Source organism: Stegostoma tigrinum, chromosome 11 (assembly GCF_030684315.1).
Source record: "Stegostoma tigrinum isolate sSteTig4 chromosome 11, sSteTig4.hap1, whole genome shotgun sequence".
NCBI classification, from domain to species: Eukaryota; Metazoa; Chordata; class Chondrichthyes; order Orectolobiformes; family Stegostomatidae; genus Stegostoma; species Stegostoma tigrinum.
In genome coordinates this window covers 1,909,011-1,928,930 of record NC_081364.1, presented here as the reverse complement: position 1 = coordinate 1,928,930, position 19,920 = coordinate 1,909,011, and the positions used below count along the sequence as shown (strand labels likewise).

The following is a 19,920-nucleotide window of genomic DNA, read 5'->3' as shown; positions in this document are numbered from 1 at the left end:
CCTGCAGTGCCACAATGATGCCACCCGAAGGTTGCAGAAACAGCAACTCATATTCCGCTTGGGAACCCTGCAGCCCAATGGTATCAATGTGGACTTCACCAGCTTCAAAATCTCCCCTCCCGCTACTGCATTCCAAAACCAGCCCACCTCGTCCCCCCCTTCCCTAACCTGTCCTTCCTCCCAGCGATCCCCTCCTCCCACCTCAAGGCGCACCCCCATCTCCTACCTACTAATCTCATCGCCCACCCCTTGACCTGTCTGTCCTCCCTGGACAGACCTATCTCCTCCCTACCTCCCCACCTACACTCACCTTTACTGGCTGGTACAATGGTATCAATGTGGACTTCACCAGCTTCAAAATCTCCCCTCCTGCTACTGCATTCTAAAACCAGCCCACCTCGTCCCCCCCTTCCCTAACCTGTCCTTCCTCCCAGCGATCCCCTCCTCCCACCTCAAGGCGCACCCCCATCTCCTACCTACTAATCTCATCGCCCACCCCTTGACCTGTCTGTCCTCCCTGGACAGACCTATCTCCTCCCTACCTCCCCACCTACACTCACCTTTACTGGCTCCATCCCCACCTCTTTGACCTGTCTGCCTCCTGTCCACCTATCTTCTCTATCCATCTTCAATCCGCCTCCCCCTCTCTTCTTATTTATTTCAGAACCCTTTTCCCCTCCCCCATTTCTGAAGAAGGGTCTAGGCCCAAAACGTCAGCCTTCCTGCTCCTCTGATGCTGCTTGGCCTGCTGTGGTCATCCAGCTCTACACCTTGTTATCTCAGATTCTCCATCATCTGCAGTTCCTACAATCCCAGAATAATGGTTTATATTTCTTAGATGGGAGAAAGGTCTGTTATGGAGCTCCCAGGAAGTCAGTAATGCTTCTCTGATACACATTAGTGAAGTAGACCTTGGTGGACAGGGGTTTCATAACCACTGTAAAACTTGTGAATGATACAAAACTTGCAAATATTGTAAACTATGAGAAGGAGTAGAGAGCTTTTGAAGGACACTGCCACGTTGGTGGAGTAGGAGGATATGTTGCAGATGAAGAAGACTGAGCTAATACATTTTGGTAGAAAGAACACAGACACAAAATACAAAAGAAAGGCTACTCATTTTAAAGTTACGGAGGAACAGACAGACCTGGGTATGTAAGTTTATAAGTCATTAAGGATGGTAAGACATATGCAGAGAGCAGATAATAAATTATCTTTGACTTTATTAATAAGAACATAGAGCACAAGAGCAGGGAAGTGATGCTGACTTGTGCAAGATACTAGTTAGACATCAGCTGAAATATGGTATACATTCCTTGTACCACAGTACAGAAAGGATGTGAACACATTGGAGATAGTAGAGATTTAGGAGAATAGCTCCATGGATGAGAAACCAGTGATGAGGATAGTTTGGTGAAATTAGAATTGTTTTCCTCGGAGAAGAGGAGGCTGAGATAAAACTTGATAAACATTTTCAAAATTGACTGTCTTGCATAGAGTAGATAGGGAAAAATCTGTTCTCACTCAAAAGAATCATGAATGAAAGGGTACAGATTTAAAGTTCTTTGCAAAAGAAGCAAAATGATATGACAAATCACTTTACCACACAGCCAGCAGATTGAGTGTAGAAGTCACTGCTTCAAAATGTACTGGAGACAAGGTCAACTGAGGCATTTGAGAGGGCATTGAATGATTATTTGAATAGAAACATTGAATGATTGTTTGAATAGAAACTACGTGCAGAATTATGGGGAAAAGGGCAGAAAATGGAACTAAGTCATGTTGCTCATTTAGAGAGCCAGCGCGGACACAAAGGCCCAAGTGGCCTTCTACAACATAACAATCTTGTGATTCTTTGGTCTGAGGATTGTGAAACTGGCATGTTGAGTCTCTTCTCCCTGCCCCAAGGATTGCAAAGGCTCAATAGTGATTTTCTCACCAATTTCTGATTTCTGTTTTCTCAGTTTGTGACTGTGACCATCGAGGCATTGCTACCAGCCAGTGTGATCAGGTGACTGGGCATTGCATGTGCCGTCAAGGGGTATCTGGGGTGCGTTGTGACAAATGTGCCCGTGGGTTCTCAGGACAGTTCCCGGACTGCTACCCTTGCCACCAGTGTTTTGGAGACTGGGATCGCATTGTGCAGGACCTAGCAGCTCAAACAAGGAGTCTGGTGGAAAGAGCCAGTGAGATTAGACTGACTGGAGTCAGTGGTTTCTATGAAAGTAACTTCCGTGGCCTGGAGGAGAAGTTGCTGCAAGCTCAGAGGATTGTAAATGCACGAAACGCAACTGCTGTAGCAGTGGCTGAGCTCATGAATGTGATAAGCAATCTACGGTGAGTGATTCATTCTAAGTATGATGTGATATGACTATTGCTCACAGCTCCAGAAATTATGAATCAAACCCAATCAGAAAAGGTTTGGTGGGTTCTCTATGGAACATTCAAAATTTAAGTAATGTTTGGGTGATGGTATCCTCAGCAGTCTAATAAAAAGGATAGTCCTTTAAATGACAATCAAAGGTAACAGGCATATGGGATTCAACTGAGTGGGATATTAAACAGAATGCAAAATAAAAAGAGAGAGACGCGTATATTAAAAACTACAGGGAACTGATCAGGAATTAGGTTAGACTGATAAATTAAAGGATATTGGGACTGAGCAGCAGAATTGCAATAGATTAGATGGGATATTAACGGATTTCAGGAGTGGGCAGGAAAGCAGGTTTGATTGTTTGAAATAATCAATATTTGTTAATATGAGACTGAAAGCGAAGTTTTAATATTTTCTCCAGGAACCAAATTTCTGGGACCACAAACATCTTGAATGGACTTGAAGATGTTCTAACTGTAATACAAAACCAGAACAGCGGTGCCAGTGTGGAACTGAGTAACCTGGAACGCGAAGCAAGAGCTCTAAATCTTTCCAGCAAGGAGCTGTCCAGACAACTTGACATACTGAAGCACTCCAATTTCCTTGGTACACTCTAATTTATCTTCCCCATGAATTCATGGCTGGTTTAACTGTGTTGGTTCATTGTTGGCTGAGTGACTCTATTTGGCTAAATATGGTGTGGTACTAAACTGCTAAAGGAAGGTCAGTAGTTTGAGCCCACGTCTAAGTGGTGAACTAACTGAGATCTGAAAAGGATTTAAGAACGTAGTTAGAGAGTATTTAATCTGAAGGGAGAAGTCTACAACAAGCGAGGGTGAGGGGAGGTATTCTTAAAACTGCAGCTTGACTGTTTAGAAGGAAAATGGTGAAACATGTTATCATAAAAATTAGACATCATTCCTCCTGAAAGTTGTAAATGCTAAACAACAGGTGGAGTTTTCAGGACTGTGAGTGAAATATTTTTGTCAGTGGAAATGGAGGTCATCAGGTGATTGAGTGGAGCTGCTGTACAAAGATACCATGATCTAACGGAGGTGCTGGAATGTTCTATTTCTGCTCCTGTAATCTCTGCTGGGTTACAAGCATAATACATTTCACCAGTCCTGAAAAATGATCCCCGTTTCTCACCCCACTTGATACTCAATGACCCTTTACTGGAATGGGTATAACTGAAATGTGGATGGTTGAATAGTAGCCCAGTGGACAGTTCCCAGCTTCTGAACCAAAACTGTGGATTCAATTCCAACTTGAAGACTTATATAAAAGTAAAGTACAGTGGATTATGGAAATATGAAATCAAAACAAAGTGTTGGAGAAACTCGACAGATCTATCAGCATCTGTGAGAAAGAAAAAAGGTTAACATTTCAAGCCTACTGTGATTCTTCTTTGGAACTGTTTTGAAATAATGGAGTCAAAACTTTAACTCTAGTTGTCCTAACCCAGATCTTACCAGTCCTGCTGAGTTTTTCCATCACTTTCAGTTTTTATCCGAATCCAGAACTTGCAAGCCACAGAAGGAAAATTCATAATACGTAACTAATCCTCCCAATAAACACTCACCATTCCCCAAAGGATGAAAGAAATTGCATAGGACAATTTGAAATATTAACTTCCAGGAGCAGGATTAATACTGCCCCTTACTCACTTCACTCTCCACCAACAGGAATTTGATTGAAGGAAAAATATGGCCTGGTGTCTGGAATTCTCTTCCTGAATCTCCCTGTCTTGCTACGCCACTGGCACATGCTAAAGATCTTATGCATCTTATTACATTAACGGCTATTTACAAATCCAAGTTACTGTTGCTAACTCTCTGACCTACTCAGTTCTACTGAAGCTCCATTCAGAGAATGGTATTTAGATGTCAGCCTTCTATAACAGTTGTTTGGGATTTAGGTGTTCAAGGTATGACATAGACGTTACAGCACAGAACTAGACCTATTGGCCCAACTGGTTGTGCCAATGTTCATGCTCCCTGATTTATACGCCCTACACATCTTCATGTTTCCTCACACTCTCCAGGCCAGTTTATGCATTCTACACACCGTAAGCCCATCATACATGCCATACCAACCTATACCCTCTACCCACACCACTGGTCCTCATGCCAAACAAAGCTCCTTGACCATGCCTTGTCTCCTCATACACTCCGCGCTAGCATAATACAAACTGTCCCAACCCATGACTCTCACTCATCGTCATGGCCTGTTATAGCCCTTAATGCCAACTCTTGCCAACACATGCCCATTATCCACTACCCTTTAATCTTACATGATTAAGCCCACTCCAGTACCCATCATGGACAGATCTCAGGAACCATGCTGAAATCTAATAATAGGAACAGAGGAATATATGAATTAGAAGCAGGAATAGGCAATTCAGCCCTTCAAGCCTGCTCCGTCATTTAACATGATGATGGCTGATCTTATCCTGGTCTCAATTCCACTCTCCTGCCTGCCCCTTATCCCTTTATCCTGCTTTTTATCAGAAGCATGTCAATTATTTCTTAAATTTGTTGATTGATTCTGCTTCCACTGCATTCTGGGGCAGTATTAATTTCCACAACCCTCTGAGAGAAGTTGTTCCTCCTCATCTCCATTCTGAACCTACCTCCGCTCACTCTATATCTATGATCTATGTTCGATTTTGATCTACAAGGGGGATCATCTGTTCAACGTCCACCTTATAAATCTCCTTTAGCATTCTATATACCTCAGTCAGATCCCCCTCTTTCATCAGAACTCAAGTGAGTACAAGCACAAGCTATTCAATCACATCTTGTACGACACCTCTTGCATTCTTGGAATTACTCTGAAGGACTTTCTCTGAACTGTCTCCAGTGCCACCACATCCTTCCTCATACAAGGAGACCAAAACTGGACACAATACTCCAGGTATGACCTCAACAACATCTGATATAATTATAACAACATTACTTTTATAATCCAGTCCTTGTGGAATATTTGCTTTTCTTATGATATGCTGCACCTGCATACCCACTTTCTATGATTCATGCACAAAGACACCCAGATCCCTCAGCACTGAAGCACTTTGAATCTGCTTCCTTTTTTTTTTATGTTTCTGGTCCAAATGGACATCCTCACACTTATCCTTATTAAACTCCATCTGCCAGATTCTAGTCCATTCTCCTAATGTATCAATATCCATCTGTAAACTCTTTATCTCCTCATCACTGCCTGCTTTCTCACCTATTTTAGTATCATCCACAAATTTTGCTATGTTATACCCTGTCCCTGCAGATCATCTATATTGATTGTAAATAGTTAAGGACTGAGGACTGAGCCCTCTAGGACCCTAATAGTTACAGTACACCATCAGAGAAGGACCCATTTATCCCTCTACTTTCTGTCAGACAGCCAATACTCCATCTAAGCCAGTACTCTTCCCTTACCCCCTAGGATCTAACATTCTGGATCAATCTTCTATGTGGCACCTTGACAGATACCTTCTGGAAGTCAAGATATACCACATCCACGGGATGCCCGTTATCTAGTTTGCTAGTTACGTCCACAAAGAACTCCAGCACATTTGTCAAGCATGATGTGCCCTTCATGAAGCCATGTGGACACCGGTGAATTGAGCTTTGCTTTTCCTAGTATTTAGCTCTCTCCTCTTTTATGATTGACACCGTCAATTTCTCCAATCCCAACGTCAAAATAACTGGTCTATCACCAACATGTCTGAAACTACCTCCTTTTTTGTATAAGGGAGTCACATTAGCGTGTTCCCAATCCACTGGCACCTTTCCAGAATCCAGGAATTTTGGAAAACCAGGACTAATGCATCTATTATCTCTGTTGCCACTTCCTTTAACACCTTGGGGTGCAGGCCCCAGGGATTTATCTGCCCTTAATCCCATCAGTTTACTTAACGCCTTCTCCCTAGTTATAATAATTTCTCAAGCTCCTCTGTACTAACTGCAGTTTTTGAGAAGAGATTATTATCCACCACAGTGAAAACAGAGAAAAAATATTGATTTAGTGCCTCTAACATTTCCGAGTTATCCATTATTACCGCATCATGCTCGTCCTCTAAAGGCCCAAAATTTACTTTCACTATTCTCTTCATCTTTATACACTTAGTGAAGCTTTGAGCATATGTTCTAAGAAACTATTATAAACTTTAGGATATTAATAAGCTGTCGCTTTTTTCCCTTGATAAGACCATTTAATGTATTTAAATCTCTTCAAGCACATAATAGCTTATCAGAAACAAACAATCCTCTAAATACTTAATCCCTTATAAAGTCAGAAATTTGTATTCATATCGCCCCATTGAAAACAGGTAATCACTTGATTGCCTTTCTGAGCTGCTAATCACATTATGCATTAAAGGACCCCAATCATGATTATAATAGGATGTGAAAGCATAAGATAGCAAAACCTTTTGAAATTACAGGCATTGAGTTTTTATCAACTAAAAGCTGTTTTTCTTTTCCTAAAATATAAAGGGCAGACAGTTGACAGCTGATTAGTTCCAAATGTCCTATCCACTTTTTATGTACACTCATATCACTCTTAGCAATCGCAAAGAGGTTTCCAAAAAGAATATTCCACCACTCCAAAAAGGGTCATTAGTTCTCTAAAGAATTTTGGTAGGTTTAGAGCTTTCCCTTAAATGCCGAAAGCCCACAAGTCATGTATAAGATACCCATGTGACCCAATTGACTTCTGCTTGAAGGCAGCTGCATTAAATGCCCCTGAGAAGCATGGCTGTGTGAACTACTTCCCACCTCCATTCCTCCCCACTGGCAGTAATGATATGTGCCAGGAAACAAGACTCAAATTCTTTGAGGAAGTAACGAGCAGGGTAGACCAAGGAGAGCCAATGGATGTTATCTACCTGGGCTTCAAGAATGCCTTTGACAAGATGCCACACAGGGCTGCTGAGTAAAATAAAGGGCCCATAGTGTTAGAGGCAAGGTGCCAGCTTGGATAGAAGATTGGCTGTCTGGCAGAAAGCAGAGAGTGGGGATAGAAGGGTCTTTCTCAGGATGGCAGCTGGTCACAAGTGGTGTACCACAAGGGTCAGTGCTGGGACCACAACTTTTCACTTTGTACATTGATGATCTCGACGAAGGAACTGTGGGCATCCTGGCTAAGTTAGCAGACAATACAAAGATAGGTGGAGGGACAGGTAGTATCAAGGAGGTGGGGAGCCTGCAGAAGGGTTTGGACAGATTGGGCAAAGAAGCAGCAGATGGATTACAATGTGGGAAAGTGTGAGGCCATGCACTTTGGAAAGAAGAATAAAAGCATGGACTACTTTCTAAATGGGGGGAAAATTCAGAAGTCTGAATCGCAAAGAAACTTGGGAGTTCTAGTCCGGGATATTCTCAAGGTAAACTTGCAGGTTGAGTCAGTAGTCAGGAAGGCAAATGCGGTGTTGGCATTTATTTTGACAGGACTTGAATATAAAAGCAGGGATGTACTACTGAGGCTTTATAAGGCTCTGTTCAGACCACATTTGGAGTATTGTGTGCAGTTTTGGGCCCCATATCTCAGGAAGGACGTACTGGCCCTGGAGTGGGTTCAGAGGAAGTTCACAAGAATGGTCCTAGGAATGAAAAGCTTAACATAGGAGGAACATGTGGGGACTCTGGGACTATACACATTGGAGTTTAGAAGGATGAGGGGGAACCTAATTGAAACTTTCAAAATACTGAGTGGCCTGGACAGAGTGGATGTTGGAAAGATGTTTCCATTGGTAGGAGACACTAGGACCCAAAGGCACAGCCTTAGAGTAAAGGGTAGACCATTTAGAATGGACATAAGGAGAAACATCTTCAGCCAGAGTGGTGAATCTATGGAATTCGCTGCCACAGAAGGCTGTGGAGGCCAGGTTATTGAGTACATTTAAGACGGAGATAGATACGTTCTTGATTATCAAGGAGATCAAGGGTTACCAGGAGAAAGCGGGAGAATGGGTCTGAGGCACTTATCGGCCATGATTGAATGGTGGAGCATACTCATTTGGCTGAATTGCCTAATTTCTGCTCCTATGTCTTATGGTATTATGGACTTCAGGTTTTGGAGTCCACTGCCATTTTGGCTAAGGTTCACAGTCCTTCTAATGTAATGAAAATGCAGGCCAAATTGTGACTCTTTACAAGTTTGTTATATATTCCTTGCTTTTCAGTTTTATTCCTCGATAAATGAATGTTAGAGCTTAGTTTACAGTCATTATGGCTCTGACAATTCACATTGCGACATTTAAGGATTCACAGATGTGTAGTCCTATCTGCCTTTGTTCCTCTCCCTCATTTATACATTTTCTCATGTTATTGGCGATTGGCATGATTAACCTTGTTTGATTATTCCCTCTTACCAGGGGCTTCTGACAGTATACGAAACTCATACGATCAGTCGTGTCAGGCAGAAAGGATGGTAAATATTTCCACGGTGACTCTTCCCAGTATTATCAGTGCATCTGCTGTCACCCGTCGTAAGACAGAGGTCTTGATGAGAACGAGAAAGGATGATTTCAATCGGAAGAATGCTGCCAACAGACGTGCTCTCAATGACTTGGCTGCCAAAGTACAAACGTTAAATTTGAAGAACATTAATGAAAAGGTTTGTTGGAATTTTATGCCTGCTTCTTGCTTTGGCCCCTACAGCTGCTGTTGATGGAGGTCTAAACGTGCAAGTTAATATTTCTCCCTTTGGTTTCAATTTAACAATTCAGTACTCAATATTGAGAAGTTGTTGCCTGAAGTCAAAAATTCATTAGTAGCAAAAAATAGTGAAGAGCAGGTTAGACACATCCCAGTTTGACTTGGGAACAACCGAATTTACATCAGTTAATTCTAGTTGATGTCGGTCTGATTGTGAACAATAGTCTTCACTCTCCTTTGCAAATCATCCCAGACAAGGTGCCAGTGGGCCTTCATTTTGATCCACTGCATTCCTTGTGGTGAAGATGAACCTATAGTGCTCTGTCGTAGGTTATTTCCAGCTTTCTGATGTAATGTCGACGCTGGAACACAGTTAATAGATGTCCAAGTTGGGATATTGCCATATGTGTTCTGATCTTGTCCTTCTAGTCGGAGAAATTGCAGAATTACTTCGTTAATGCAGTGCAGGAGATCATTTACCCATTGTGTCCGTGCTGGATCTCTGAATCAGAATTTCATGTCGTGCCACTTTCTTGCCTTCTCCCTGTAAATTTTCATATTAATTCAGGGAATGTAGGCATCATTGGCTTGGCCAGCATTTATTACCCATCTCTAATTGAGAAGATGGTGGTAAGCTGCCTTCTTGAACCACTGCAGTCCACTTGCCACTTGGGAGGGAATTCCAAGATTTTGACCCAACGTCACTGAAAGAATGGTGATATTTTTCCAAAATAACAAAGCATGGGGCTGGTTGAACACAGCAGGAGCTTTTATGATGAAGGATCTAGGCCCGAAACGTCAGCTTTTGTGCTCCTGAGATGCTGCTTGGCCTGCTGTGTTCATCCAGCTTCACACTTTGTTATCTTGGATTCTCCAGCATCTGCAGTTCCCATTATCTCTGATATATTTCGAAGTCAGGATGGTGAGTAGCTTGGAGGGGATCTCGTAGATGATGGTGTCTGCGGCACTTGTCCTTCTGAATGGTAGTGGTCGTGGGTTTGGGAGGTACTGTCTAAGGAGCTTTAGAGAACTTTGGCATATCGTTTATTTTCAAGTAACAATCTAACTACCTTTTTAAACCCTTGATTGAATCTTCTCTACCACACAGTCAGGTAGCACTGAGTTTAGAAGGTTGAGGGGAGATCTAATAGAAACTTACAAGATAATGTATGGCTTAGAAAAGGTGGACATTGGGAAGTTGTTTCCATTAGGCGGGAGACTAGGACTTGTGGGCGCAGCCTTAAAATTAGAGGGGGTCAATTTAAAACTGAAATGAGACGACATTTCTTCAGGCAGAGAGTGGTGGGCTTGTGGAATTCATTGCCACAGAGTGCAGTGGAGGCCGGGACGTTAGATGTCTTCAAGGGAGAGATTGACAAATTCTTGATCTCACAAGGAATCAAGGTCTACGGGGAGAGTGCAGGGAAGTGGAGTTGAAATGCCCATCAGCCATGATTTAAATGGCGGAGTGGACTTGATGGGCTGAATGGCCTTACTTCCACTCCTATGTCTTATGGTCTAATGGTCTCATAGCACACTCCATATGCTGATCATTGTGTGGAAAACTTTTCTCATATCACTTTTACTTCTTTTGCCAATTATTTTAAATCTGTGTCCTCTAGTTCTTCGTCTTTTCATGACTGATAACAGGTTTTCTCTGTTTACTCTGTCCAGCCCCTTCAAAATTTTGAAAACATTTATAACATCTATAATTAATTTCTTTAAGGAAAACAGTCCAAACTTTTCTAATCTACATTCAGAACTAAAGTGTCTCCTCCTCAAACTATTGTCATAAGCCTCTCTGCAGTCTTTCCAATGAGTTTATATCTTTACGATGAAGTCTGGCACAGAGAATTGTAAGTAATATACTAGCTGAGGCCAAATTTATACAAATTCAACACCTCTTTGCTCTATTGCTCGAAGATCCTATGAATAAAGCCCAGGTTATTGTATACTTTATTGACAGCTTTCTTAACCTTCCTTTTATCTTTGAGTCATGCACATATACCCCAGGCCTCTCTGCTCCTGCACCCACTTTTGTCCCTTTTATTTTACATTGTGTATCCATGTTCTTCTTGCCAAACTGAATCAACTCACATTTATCCTCAATAAACTTGCTACCCGTTTGCCCATTTCACCAACTTATTAGATAGTCTGGATGTTTACCACGCAGCTGACTGTACTTCCAAATTACGTATTATCCACAAATTTTGAAATTGTTTCCTGTTCACAAAATTCTGAATCTTTACTGTATCAAGAAAAGCAAGCGTCTCAACACTAAAGGCTCAGAGTCATCCCATGCGGATTCCAACTCAAGTTTCATCCTTTGTGCTTTCAATCCACCCAGGATCATAGGTGTCTCTGTCATGTACAATGTTTCACAGATAGCTGCTCTTGTCGCGTCCTGAGGTTCACCTCAGCATGGTGTCACGTACACCCTCACGATCACTATCGCCAAAAGCATCACATCACGCTGGCTCAGGGCTGCACCATTCCCCAGTTTCACTTCATCCTCTGGCTCATGCAACATGCTAACAAGAAACCTTTCCTTTTCCTTTCAGGCATCAATGTGCAGAAGATAAAATAATTTGAAGATTCCCAAGCCCTCTGGAACCTTCCTCCCTTCCCTTTCCCACTGACTCCGTCCCCTCTCCCAACCCTACCTCCTGTCGTGTATTCGCTATCCCTCCTGACCTTCCACTGTCTGATGCCGAACATTCTGTTCTCAGCAGGGGCCTCAGTTTTATCCCTGTGCGCCTCCACCTTAATGAATTTTGGGCACGACATGCATCAAGCTGAACTTCTGTTGCCTTTGCCTAAGTGTTCATTTCTTTGGACAAGAGTCCTCTCCCTGTCCAACAGACCCCTTCACGCAGCTCCAACACTCTCCCTCCCTCTGGCTTTTACCTGCACTCGATCTATTCACTCAGAACTGTTGACATGACATTAATCCCCTCAATTTCTTTACCAAACTTATCCATTCCAACTTATCCGCCTGGGAACTGTCTGCACTTTGTGCTCTCATATGTAACCCTGACGTTGTCAATAAAGCCTGCAGATAAGGGTGGTGCTGTTGCAGTCTGGTGTACTCACCTCTACATTGGCTGTGCGCCAGCTCTGAGGTACCTCCTCCTATCTCCCCCTGGACCATGACCCCACAATGGAACATCATGATGGTGTGTCAACCACGGTCACTGACCTCATTTCATTCGGCAGTCTCTCCCACCACCACTGCCTCCAAGCTGATAGTTCCCCAGCCTCGCACAGCTCGCTTCTACTTCCTTCACAAAATTCACAAACAGGACTGTCCAGGCAGACCCATTGTTTCTGCCTGCTCCTGCCCCACAGAACTCATCTCTTCCTACGTTGACTCGGTCTTTTCTCCCCTGGTCCACTGACTGCCCATGTACATCCGTGATTCCTCAGATGCTTTACACCAGTTTCAGAAATTCTACTTTGCACACTCCAGCCATCTCCTCTTTACCATGGATGTGCAATCCCTGTATACATCCATCCCCACCAGGACGGTCTCAGGGCTCTCCGCTTCTTCCTGGAGCAAAGGCCTGAACCGTCTCCATCTTCCACCAGCCTCCTCCACCTGGATGAGCTCATCCTCACCCTGAATAATTTATCTTTTAACTCCTCTCATTTTCTTCAGGTCAGAGGGGTTGCCATGGATACCTACTTGGGCTCTAGTTATGCCTATCTCTACGTGGGGTATGTGGAACATTCCTTGTTCCAGTCCTATACCACATACACCTCCCACCCCAACAACTCTTTCTCCAATTTATCAATGATATCATTGGTGCTGCTTGTCTCTCTTGTCCGGAATTGGAGAAGTTTATTGCTTTCTCATTTCCATCCTGCTCTCACCTTCACTTGGTCTCTCTCGGAGTCCTCCGTTCCTTTCCTTGATATCTGTGTTTGCATTTCTCGAGAGAGACTGGCCACTAATATCCACTATAAGCCCAGTGACTCCCACAGCTAACTGAACTATACATCCTCGCACCCTGCAATCTGTAAAGACTTTATTCCATTTTCCCTGTTCCTCCGTCTCTGTTGCACTGGTTCCAATGAGGCCAACTTTGACAAGGGAGCCTCCGAAATATCCATCTTCTTCCTCAACCAAGGATTCCTCAGCACCATTGTTGACAGGGCCCTTTGCCTGGTCCAAACCATCTCCCACACCTCAGCCTCACTGCCTCTTGTTCCATATCATAATAGTGACAGTGTTCCCCTTATCCTTACCTACAATCCCATTAGAATCCACATCCAGAGGAGATTTGACTGCCATTTCGGCCACCTCCAGTGAGATGCCACCACCAGACACATATTCCCCTCCCCTCCCTTGTCAGCCTTCCACAGTGACCGTTCCTTCCGAGACATGCTGGTCCGCTCTTCTTTGACTGTCAACACCCTGCCACAGCCTCAAGGCACCATCACTTGCACTGCAGAAGGTGTAACACCTGTCCATTCACTTTGTCCGTTCTCAATATGCAGGGGTCCAAACACACCTTCCAGGTGAAGCAGCCCTCTGCCTGCACTTCACACTATCTTGTCTACTGCATCTGCATTTAAACCAATTTTTTCCTAGCTATCATCAGTTCCGAGGCAGGGTCACTCAACCCGATACTTTAACCCTAATTTCTCTCCACAGATGCTGCCAGACCTGCTGAGCTTTTCCAGCAATTTCTGTTTTTGTCCCAACACTCAACCCTGGGGAGCGCTACCACAAACCTTCCTCCGGCCTGAAGAAACATCCATTAACCATTTCTGAAAAAACAAAGAGGTGCAGATGTTGGAATTCAGAAAGCAAAACAGAAATTGCTAGAAAAACTCAGCAGGTCTGGCAGCATCTGTGAGAGGAGAGAAAACAAGGTTATTGTTTTTGCTCCAGTGATTCTTCTTCAGAACGGTGTTTCTGATTTCGGTCTCTGGCTCTAGCTGGTATCACACCAATGCATTACCCTCTGTTACCTCTTCAAAAAATCAACATGGGCAAGGTAGTCAAATTTCATTTACTTAACAAATCCGTGTGAACAATTAACTCATGTTTGTCCATGTTGCTATAATTTTGTCCGGAGTTATTATTCTTAGATATTTATCACCACCATAGTTGCTGGGCATATTTTTAAAACTTTTTTTGAACAAGGGTGTAATGATTTTAATTCACTAGTCATCTGATACAACCCCTGAGACTAAGGGAGCTGAAAAGGTTCTGGCCCGTGCCTCTGCAATTTCTATTCTTACTTCCACCACTATCGTTGGGTGCGCCTCATCCAGCACTGGCAGCGTATCAACTAAGTATAGTCAAATATCTCCTCATTATCGTCAATTGTACATCCTTCTAGAGACGGAATTAATTCCTCTTTCTCCATAGCTTCACAGCATCTTTCTCCTCCGTTTAAACATTCATTTTAAATCTCAGCTATGCTCTCTCCCTTTGTATAAATCACTTCTTATTAATTCACTCCTGGGCATCGCTGGCTGGGTCAGCATTTATTGCCAGTCCCTACTTGCCCCTGAGAAGGTGCTGAGTTGCCTTCTTGAACCACCGCAGTCAATGTAGTTCTCTTATTGCCTTTAAAAAATTTTGGGGTTCGCTTCTGTGTTGGTTGGGGAAAATTCACATTCTTTTAGTTTTTACATATTGAGGAAATTCTATGGCTAGTGCTGAGGGAAGCTTTGGGGTTATGTTAAGGAGAAGCCATTTCAGAGGCAGATACATGTCAAATGAGTTAAAATAGAAACAACTTATCTCACAATATACCTGTCCTGACCTGAGGAACTGTAAGCATAATTCTTGGTTATGATCAAGTACCTGTGGAAATGTGCTCATATTCATTTTCAGAATTTTGACAAAATTGGTGCTACTAATTGTGCATTCCAGGTGTGTGGTGCTCCTGGAGATTTACCATGTGTCGACAGCCCATGCGGTGGAGCTGGATGTTTTGAAGACGATGGAACCAGGCACTGTGGGGGTCTGAACTGCAATGGTGCAGTTGCAGTAGCTGATACTTCTCTTGATCGAGCCCAACAGTCAGAAGAGGAGCTTCAGAGAGCAATGAGTGAGGTGGAGGAATTATTTCAGAAGGTGAGCAAAGTCACAGTCCACAAACTTAGGCTGCAAAATACTTCCTTTTTTAATTAACCAGAGGTGACTTCAGAGAGGTTTTATTTGCTCATGAGATATGAGCGTCACTGGCCAAGGCAACATTTAATTTCTCTCTCTCATAATCCTTGAAAAGTAGTGGTAAGGCATCTTCGTGGTCAGCTGAAGTCCATGTGGTGTTAGGAGACCAGGATTTTGACCAATGAAAGTGAATGAAGTGATTTTTTTTATTTAGTCATGGGATTTGGGCATCACAGACTAGACTGTTGGCTGTCCCTAGTTGCCTTTTGAGAAGGTAATGGTTTGTTGCCTCCTTGAACTGCCGCAGGCCATATGTTTCCAAATCAGATGCTGTGTGACTTGGAGCGATACTTACAGGGGGTTACCCAATGTGACTACCACCCCACTCTTCAAATTAGAGATCATAAATTCTGAAGAAGAGTCATACTGCACTTGAAATGTGAACTGTTGTCTCTGTTTCTCCATCCTCAGATGCTTCCCAACTTTTTCCCAGCACTTGCTATTTTTATTTCAGAAGACACATATGTGGAAGGCGGGGCTGAAGAAGACGTAGCAAGTGGCTACACTGCGCTTTGTAGATTATATACACCGTTGCTACAGTGAGTGGTGGTGAACAAAGCAAATGTTCGACATGGCAGATGGCCTGCTGACCAAGTGGGCTTTGCACCTTAATTTTAGGCTTGAGGCTGCTTCTGACATATTCTCTACACCTACCACTGACCGTGACTTAATCTGATGGTAATGCCGAAGTCAGGAATGTGCCAGGCCATGAGGTGACAGAGCGAGACAAAGAGAGACACAAAGTGACAGACAGACAGGAGAAGAGAGAGACAGGGAACATTACTAAGATTATGATAGTAAGGCCAGAGGACCAATTTTGGCCTGGCCTCAACACTCTTAATTGGAGAATATTCTCTCAGTCTATGACTTAAAACATTCACATTGTTGCTGTCTTCAAAAATGAAGCTTGAGCTTTGATCAATTTATGTTTTTATTTCAGTCAGAGTGACACTCACTGTGCTTCCAAAGACCTAATCATCTTGCAGCATGAAATAAGTCCAAGGGCCAATGAATTCCGTCACCAAGTCACAGTCCTTGACTTTAGCATTGATAGCTGACTCAGACTGAGGCAGAGTGTCAATATGTCCAATACTCCTCCTTTATTTTTAAATCAGTCAGCCAGAGCTCCATAACCTGGACCAACCTGCACCAAATTCCCTGCTGGGAAATGATATCTCGTTATCTGTTACCAACACTTCCGGGAGCTGTGTACTGAAAAAGATGCATGCAGTTTTTCTGTTATCATCCCTATGTTTGACGAACAGACCCTATGCACATCCAGCCACTTTGAGCAGATATCTACAGTGATTAAGAACATTGAGCCCATGAAAAGACCTGCCTAGTCAACATGTAACTGAGTCCAAGGTTTACCCAGCTATTCCCTTGGAAGTGGGGGACTTGCAGGTAGTAATTTTTGTCTTTGATAGTAGTCTGGGTATTGCCTCAACAACATGGCTTTGTTTGCATACAGGCCTAGCCACCCAACATAACTTCTTGCAAACATTTTCATTTTGGAGATGCCTGGATGGCCCTGGTGGAGTTCAGCAAGTATCATAGAACATAGAACAATACAGCACAGACCAGGCCCTTCGGCCCTCAATGTTGCACTGACCTGTGAACTAATCGAAGCCCATCCCCCTACACTATCCTCCATCATCCATATGCTTATCCAAGGACTGTTTAAATGCCCCTAATGTGGCTGAGTTAACTACATTGGCAGGCAGGGCGTTCCACGCCCTTACCACTCTCTGAGTAAAGAACCTGCCACTGACATCTGTCTTAAATCTATCACCCCTCAATTTGTAGCTATGCCCCCTCGTACAAGCTGGCGTTATCATCAGGCAGCAACCTTTGCTTGTGACAGTCACCCTGGCTCCGCGTAATAATATGCCATACTGTACTATGATCCTGTCTCTCCAGTTACAGAAAGGTCTTAGTTCTAGCTGTGATGGCCTTTTGATTTCCTCCATCACCCCGAGTTGTTTCAGCTTCGAAAGGACTGGATCTTTCTGCAATCGCTGATACGGTTGCGCTGGTATTGACTTGAATTAGAACCGACAACTATTTAACCAGACTTTTTTTTTAAGAATCCCTACAGTGTGGAAACAGGCCATTCAACCCAACAATTCAGCGCCGACTCTCATAGCATCCCACCCAGACCCATTCCCCTATAAGCCACCTAATGTACACATCCCTGAACACTACAGGCAATTTAGCGTGGCCAATCTACCTACCCTGCACATGTTTGGACTGTGGGAGGAAACTGGAGCACCCGGAGGAAACCCACGCAGACACAAGGGCAATGTGCAAGCTCCCCAAAGACAGCCGCCCAAGGCTGGGATTGAACCTGGGTCACTGGTGCTGTGAGGCACTGTGCTGCCCACATTTATTTTGCTTGGTTCTGACTTGGACGTTGCTAAGTAATTTGACTGTTCCAAATCAGATGTAAATGGACATTCCAGGGTGTGAACTCTTCCAGATACCCTCCTGGATACTAGCCTATGAGTTATCTTATTCAACTGACCCTCTTGCTGTCTTGACTCCACGTACCGGCAGCAACTGCAATGGCTTGCGGCCAGGATCCTGAAGATGATAGAAACACTGGCCAAGGTTTGGCTTTGTTTTGGAGTTTGCTGTGGGCTGATCGAGAATTCCTCTGATCAGGATACATCAGGCAACACAATTACCTCTCAAATTGTGTTCTCCAAGCTCAGTCAGACTGGTGAGGGTGTCCACTTCCACTGGAATACTTTGCAACTCATGAGCTGAACTTGCTGCATTTTCGAAGTCAATGGCTTCTGTCATTTCTGAATTAGGGTCCCAACCTGAAACATAGAACATAGAACGTAGAACAGTACAGCACAGAACAGGCCCTTCAGCCCACAATGTTGTGCCGACCATTGATCCTCATGTATGCACCCTCAAATTTCTGTGACCATATACATGTCCAGCAGTCTCTTAAATGACCCCAATGACCTTGCTTCCACAACTGCTGCTGGCAATGCATTCCATGCTCTCACAACTCTCTGTGTAAAGAACCCGCCTCTGACATCCCCTCTATACTTTCCTCCAACCAGCTTAAAACTATGACCCCTCGTGCTAGCCATTTCTGCCCTGGGAAATAGTCTCTGGCTATCAACTCTATCTATGCCTCTCATTATCTTGTATACTTCAATTAGGTCCCCTCTCCTCCTCCTTTTCTCCAATGAAAAGAGACCGAACTCAGTCAACCTCTCTTCATAAGATAAGCCCTCCAGTCCAGGCAGCATCCTGGTAAACCTCCTCTGAACCCTCTCCAAAGCATCCACATCTTAACTATAATATGGCGACCTGAACTGGACGCAGTATTCCAAGTGCGGTCTAACCAAAGTATTATAGAGCTGCAACAAGATCTCACGACTCTTAAACTCAATCCCCCTGTTAATGAAAGCCAAAACACCATATGCTTTCTTAACAACCCTGTCCACTTGGGTGGCCATTTTAAGGGATCTATGTATCTGCACACCAAGATCCCTCTGTTCCTCCACACTGCCAAGAATCCTATCCTTAATCCTGTACTCAGCTTTCAAATTCAACCTTCCAAAATGCATCACCTCGCATTTATCCAGGTTGAACTCCATCTGCCACCTCTCAGCCCATCTCTGCATCCTGTCAATGTCCCACTGCAGCCTACAACAGCCCTCTATACTGTCAATGACACCTCCGACCTTTGTGTCGTCTGCAAACTTGCTGACCCATCCTTCAATCCCCTCATCCAAGTCATTAATAAAAATTACAAACAGTAGAGGCCCAAGGACAGAGCCCTGTGGAACCCCACTCACCACTGACTTCCAGGCAGAATATTTTCCTTCTACTACCACTCGCTGTCTTCTGTTGGCCAGCCAATTCTGTATCCAAGCAGCTAGGTTCCCCTGTATCCCATTCCTCCTGACCTTCTGAATGAGCCTACCATGGGGAACCTTATCAAATGCCTTACTGAAGTCCATATACACCACATCCACAGCTCGACCCTCATCAACTTTTCTAGTCACATCCTCAAAGAACTCGATAAGGTTTGTGAGGCATGACCTACCCCTCACAAAGCCGTGTTGACTGCATTTGATCAAGCCATGCTCTTCCAGATGGTCATAAATCCTATCCCTCAGAATCCTTTCTAACACCTTGCAGACGACAGACGTGAGACTTACTGGTCTGTAATTGCCAGGGATTTCCCTATTTCCTTTCTTGAAGAGAGGAGTTACATTTGCCTCTCTCCAGTCCTCAGGTACGACTCCAGTGGAGAGCGAGGATGCAAAGATCCTCGCAAGTGGCGAAGCAATTGCATTTCTCGCTTCCCAAAGCAGCCGAGGACAAATCTGGTCCGGGCCTGGCAACTTGTCAATCTTAATGTTTGACAAAATTTTCAGCACATCAGCTTCCTCTATCTCTATCCATTCCAGCATGCACACCTGCTCTTCAAAGGTTTCATTCACTACAAAGTTCATTTCTTTCGTAAAGACAGAAGCAAAAAACTCATTTAGGGCTTCCCCTACCTCCTCAGACTCCACACACAAGTTCCCTATGCTATCCCTGATCGGCTCTACTCTTTCTTTGACCATTCTCTTATTCCTCACATAAGTGTAAAATGCCTTTGTGTTTTCCCGGATTCCTTCTGCCAAGCCTTTCTCGTGCCCCCTCCTGGCTCTCCTCAGACCATT

At 43.8% G+C, this 19,920-nt stretch overlaps 1 protein-coding gene across 3 annotated transcripts in view; it reads left to right on the top strand.

Moving 5' to 3' along the window:
* lamb2 (laminin, beta 2 (laminin S)) overlaps positions 1-19,920 on the top strand; it is a 167,537-nt gene that overhangs the window by 123,360 nt on the left and 24,257 nt on the right. For all 3 annotated transcript variants that reach the window (XM_059649682.1, XM_059649684.1, XM_059649683.1), the window contains 4 exons: positions 1,965-2,337; positions 2,796-2,980; positions 8,748-8,989; positions 14,921-15,124. In XM_059649682.1, the coding sequence (XP_059505665.1) occupies positions 1,965-2,337; positions 2,796-2,980; positions 8,748-8,989; positions 14,921-15,124 (1,004 nt within the window). The remainder of the gene's footprint in view (positions 1-1,964; positions 2,338-2,795; positions 2,981-8,747; positions 8,990-14,920; positions 15,125-19,920) is intronic.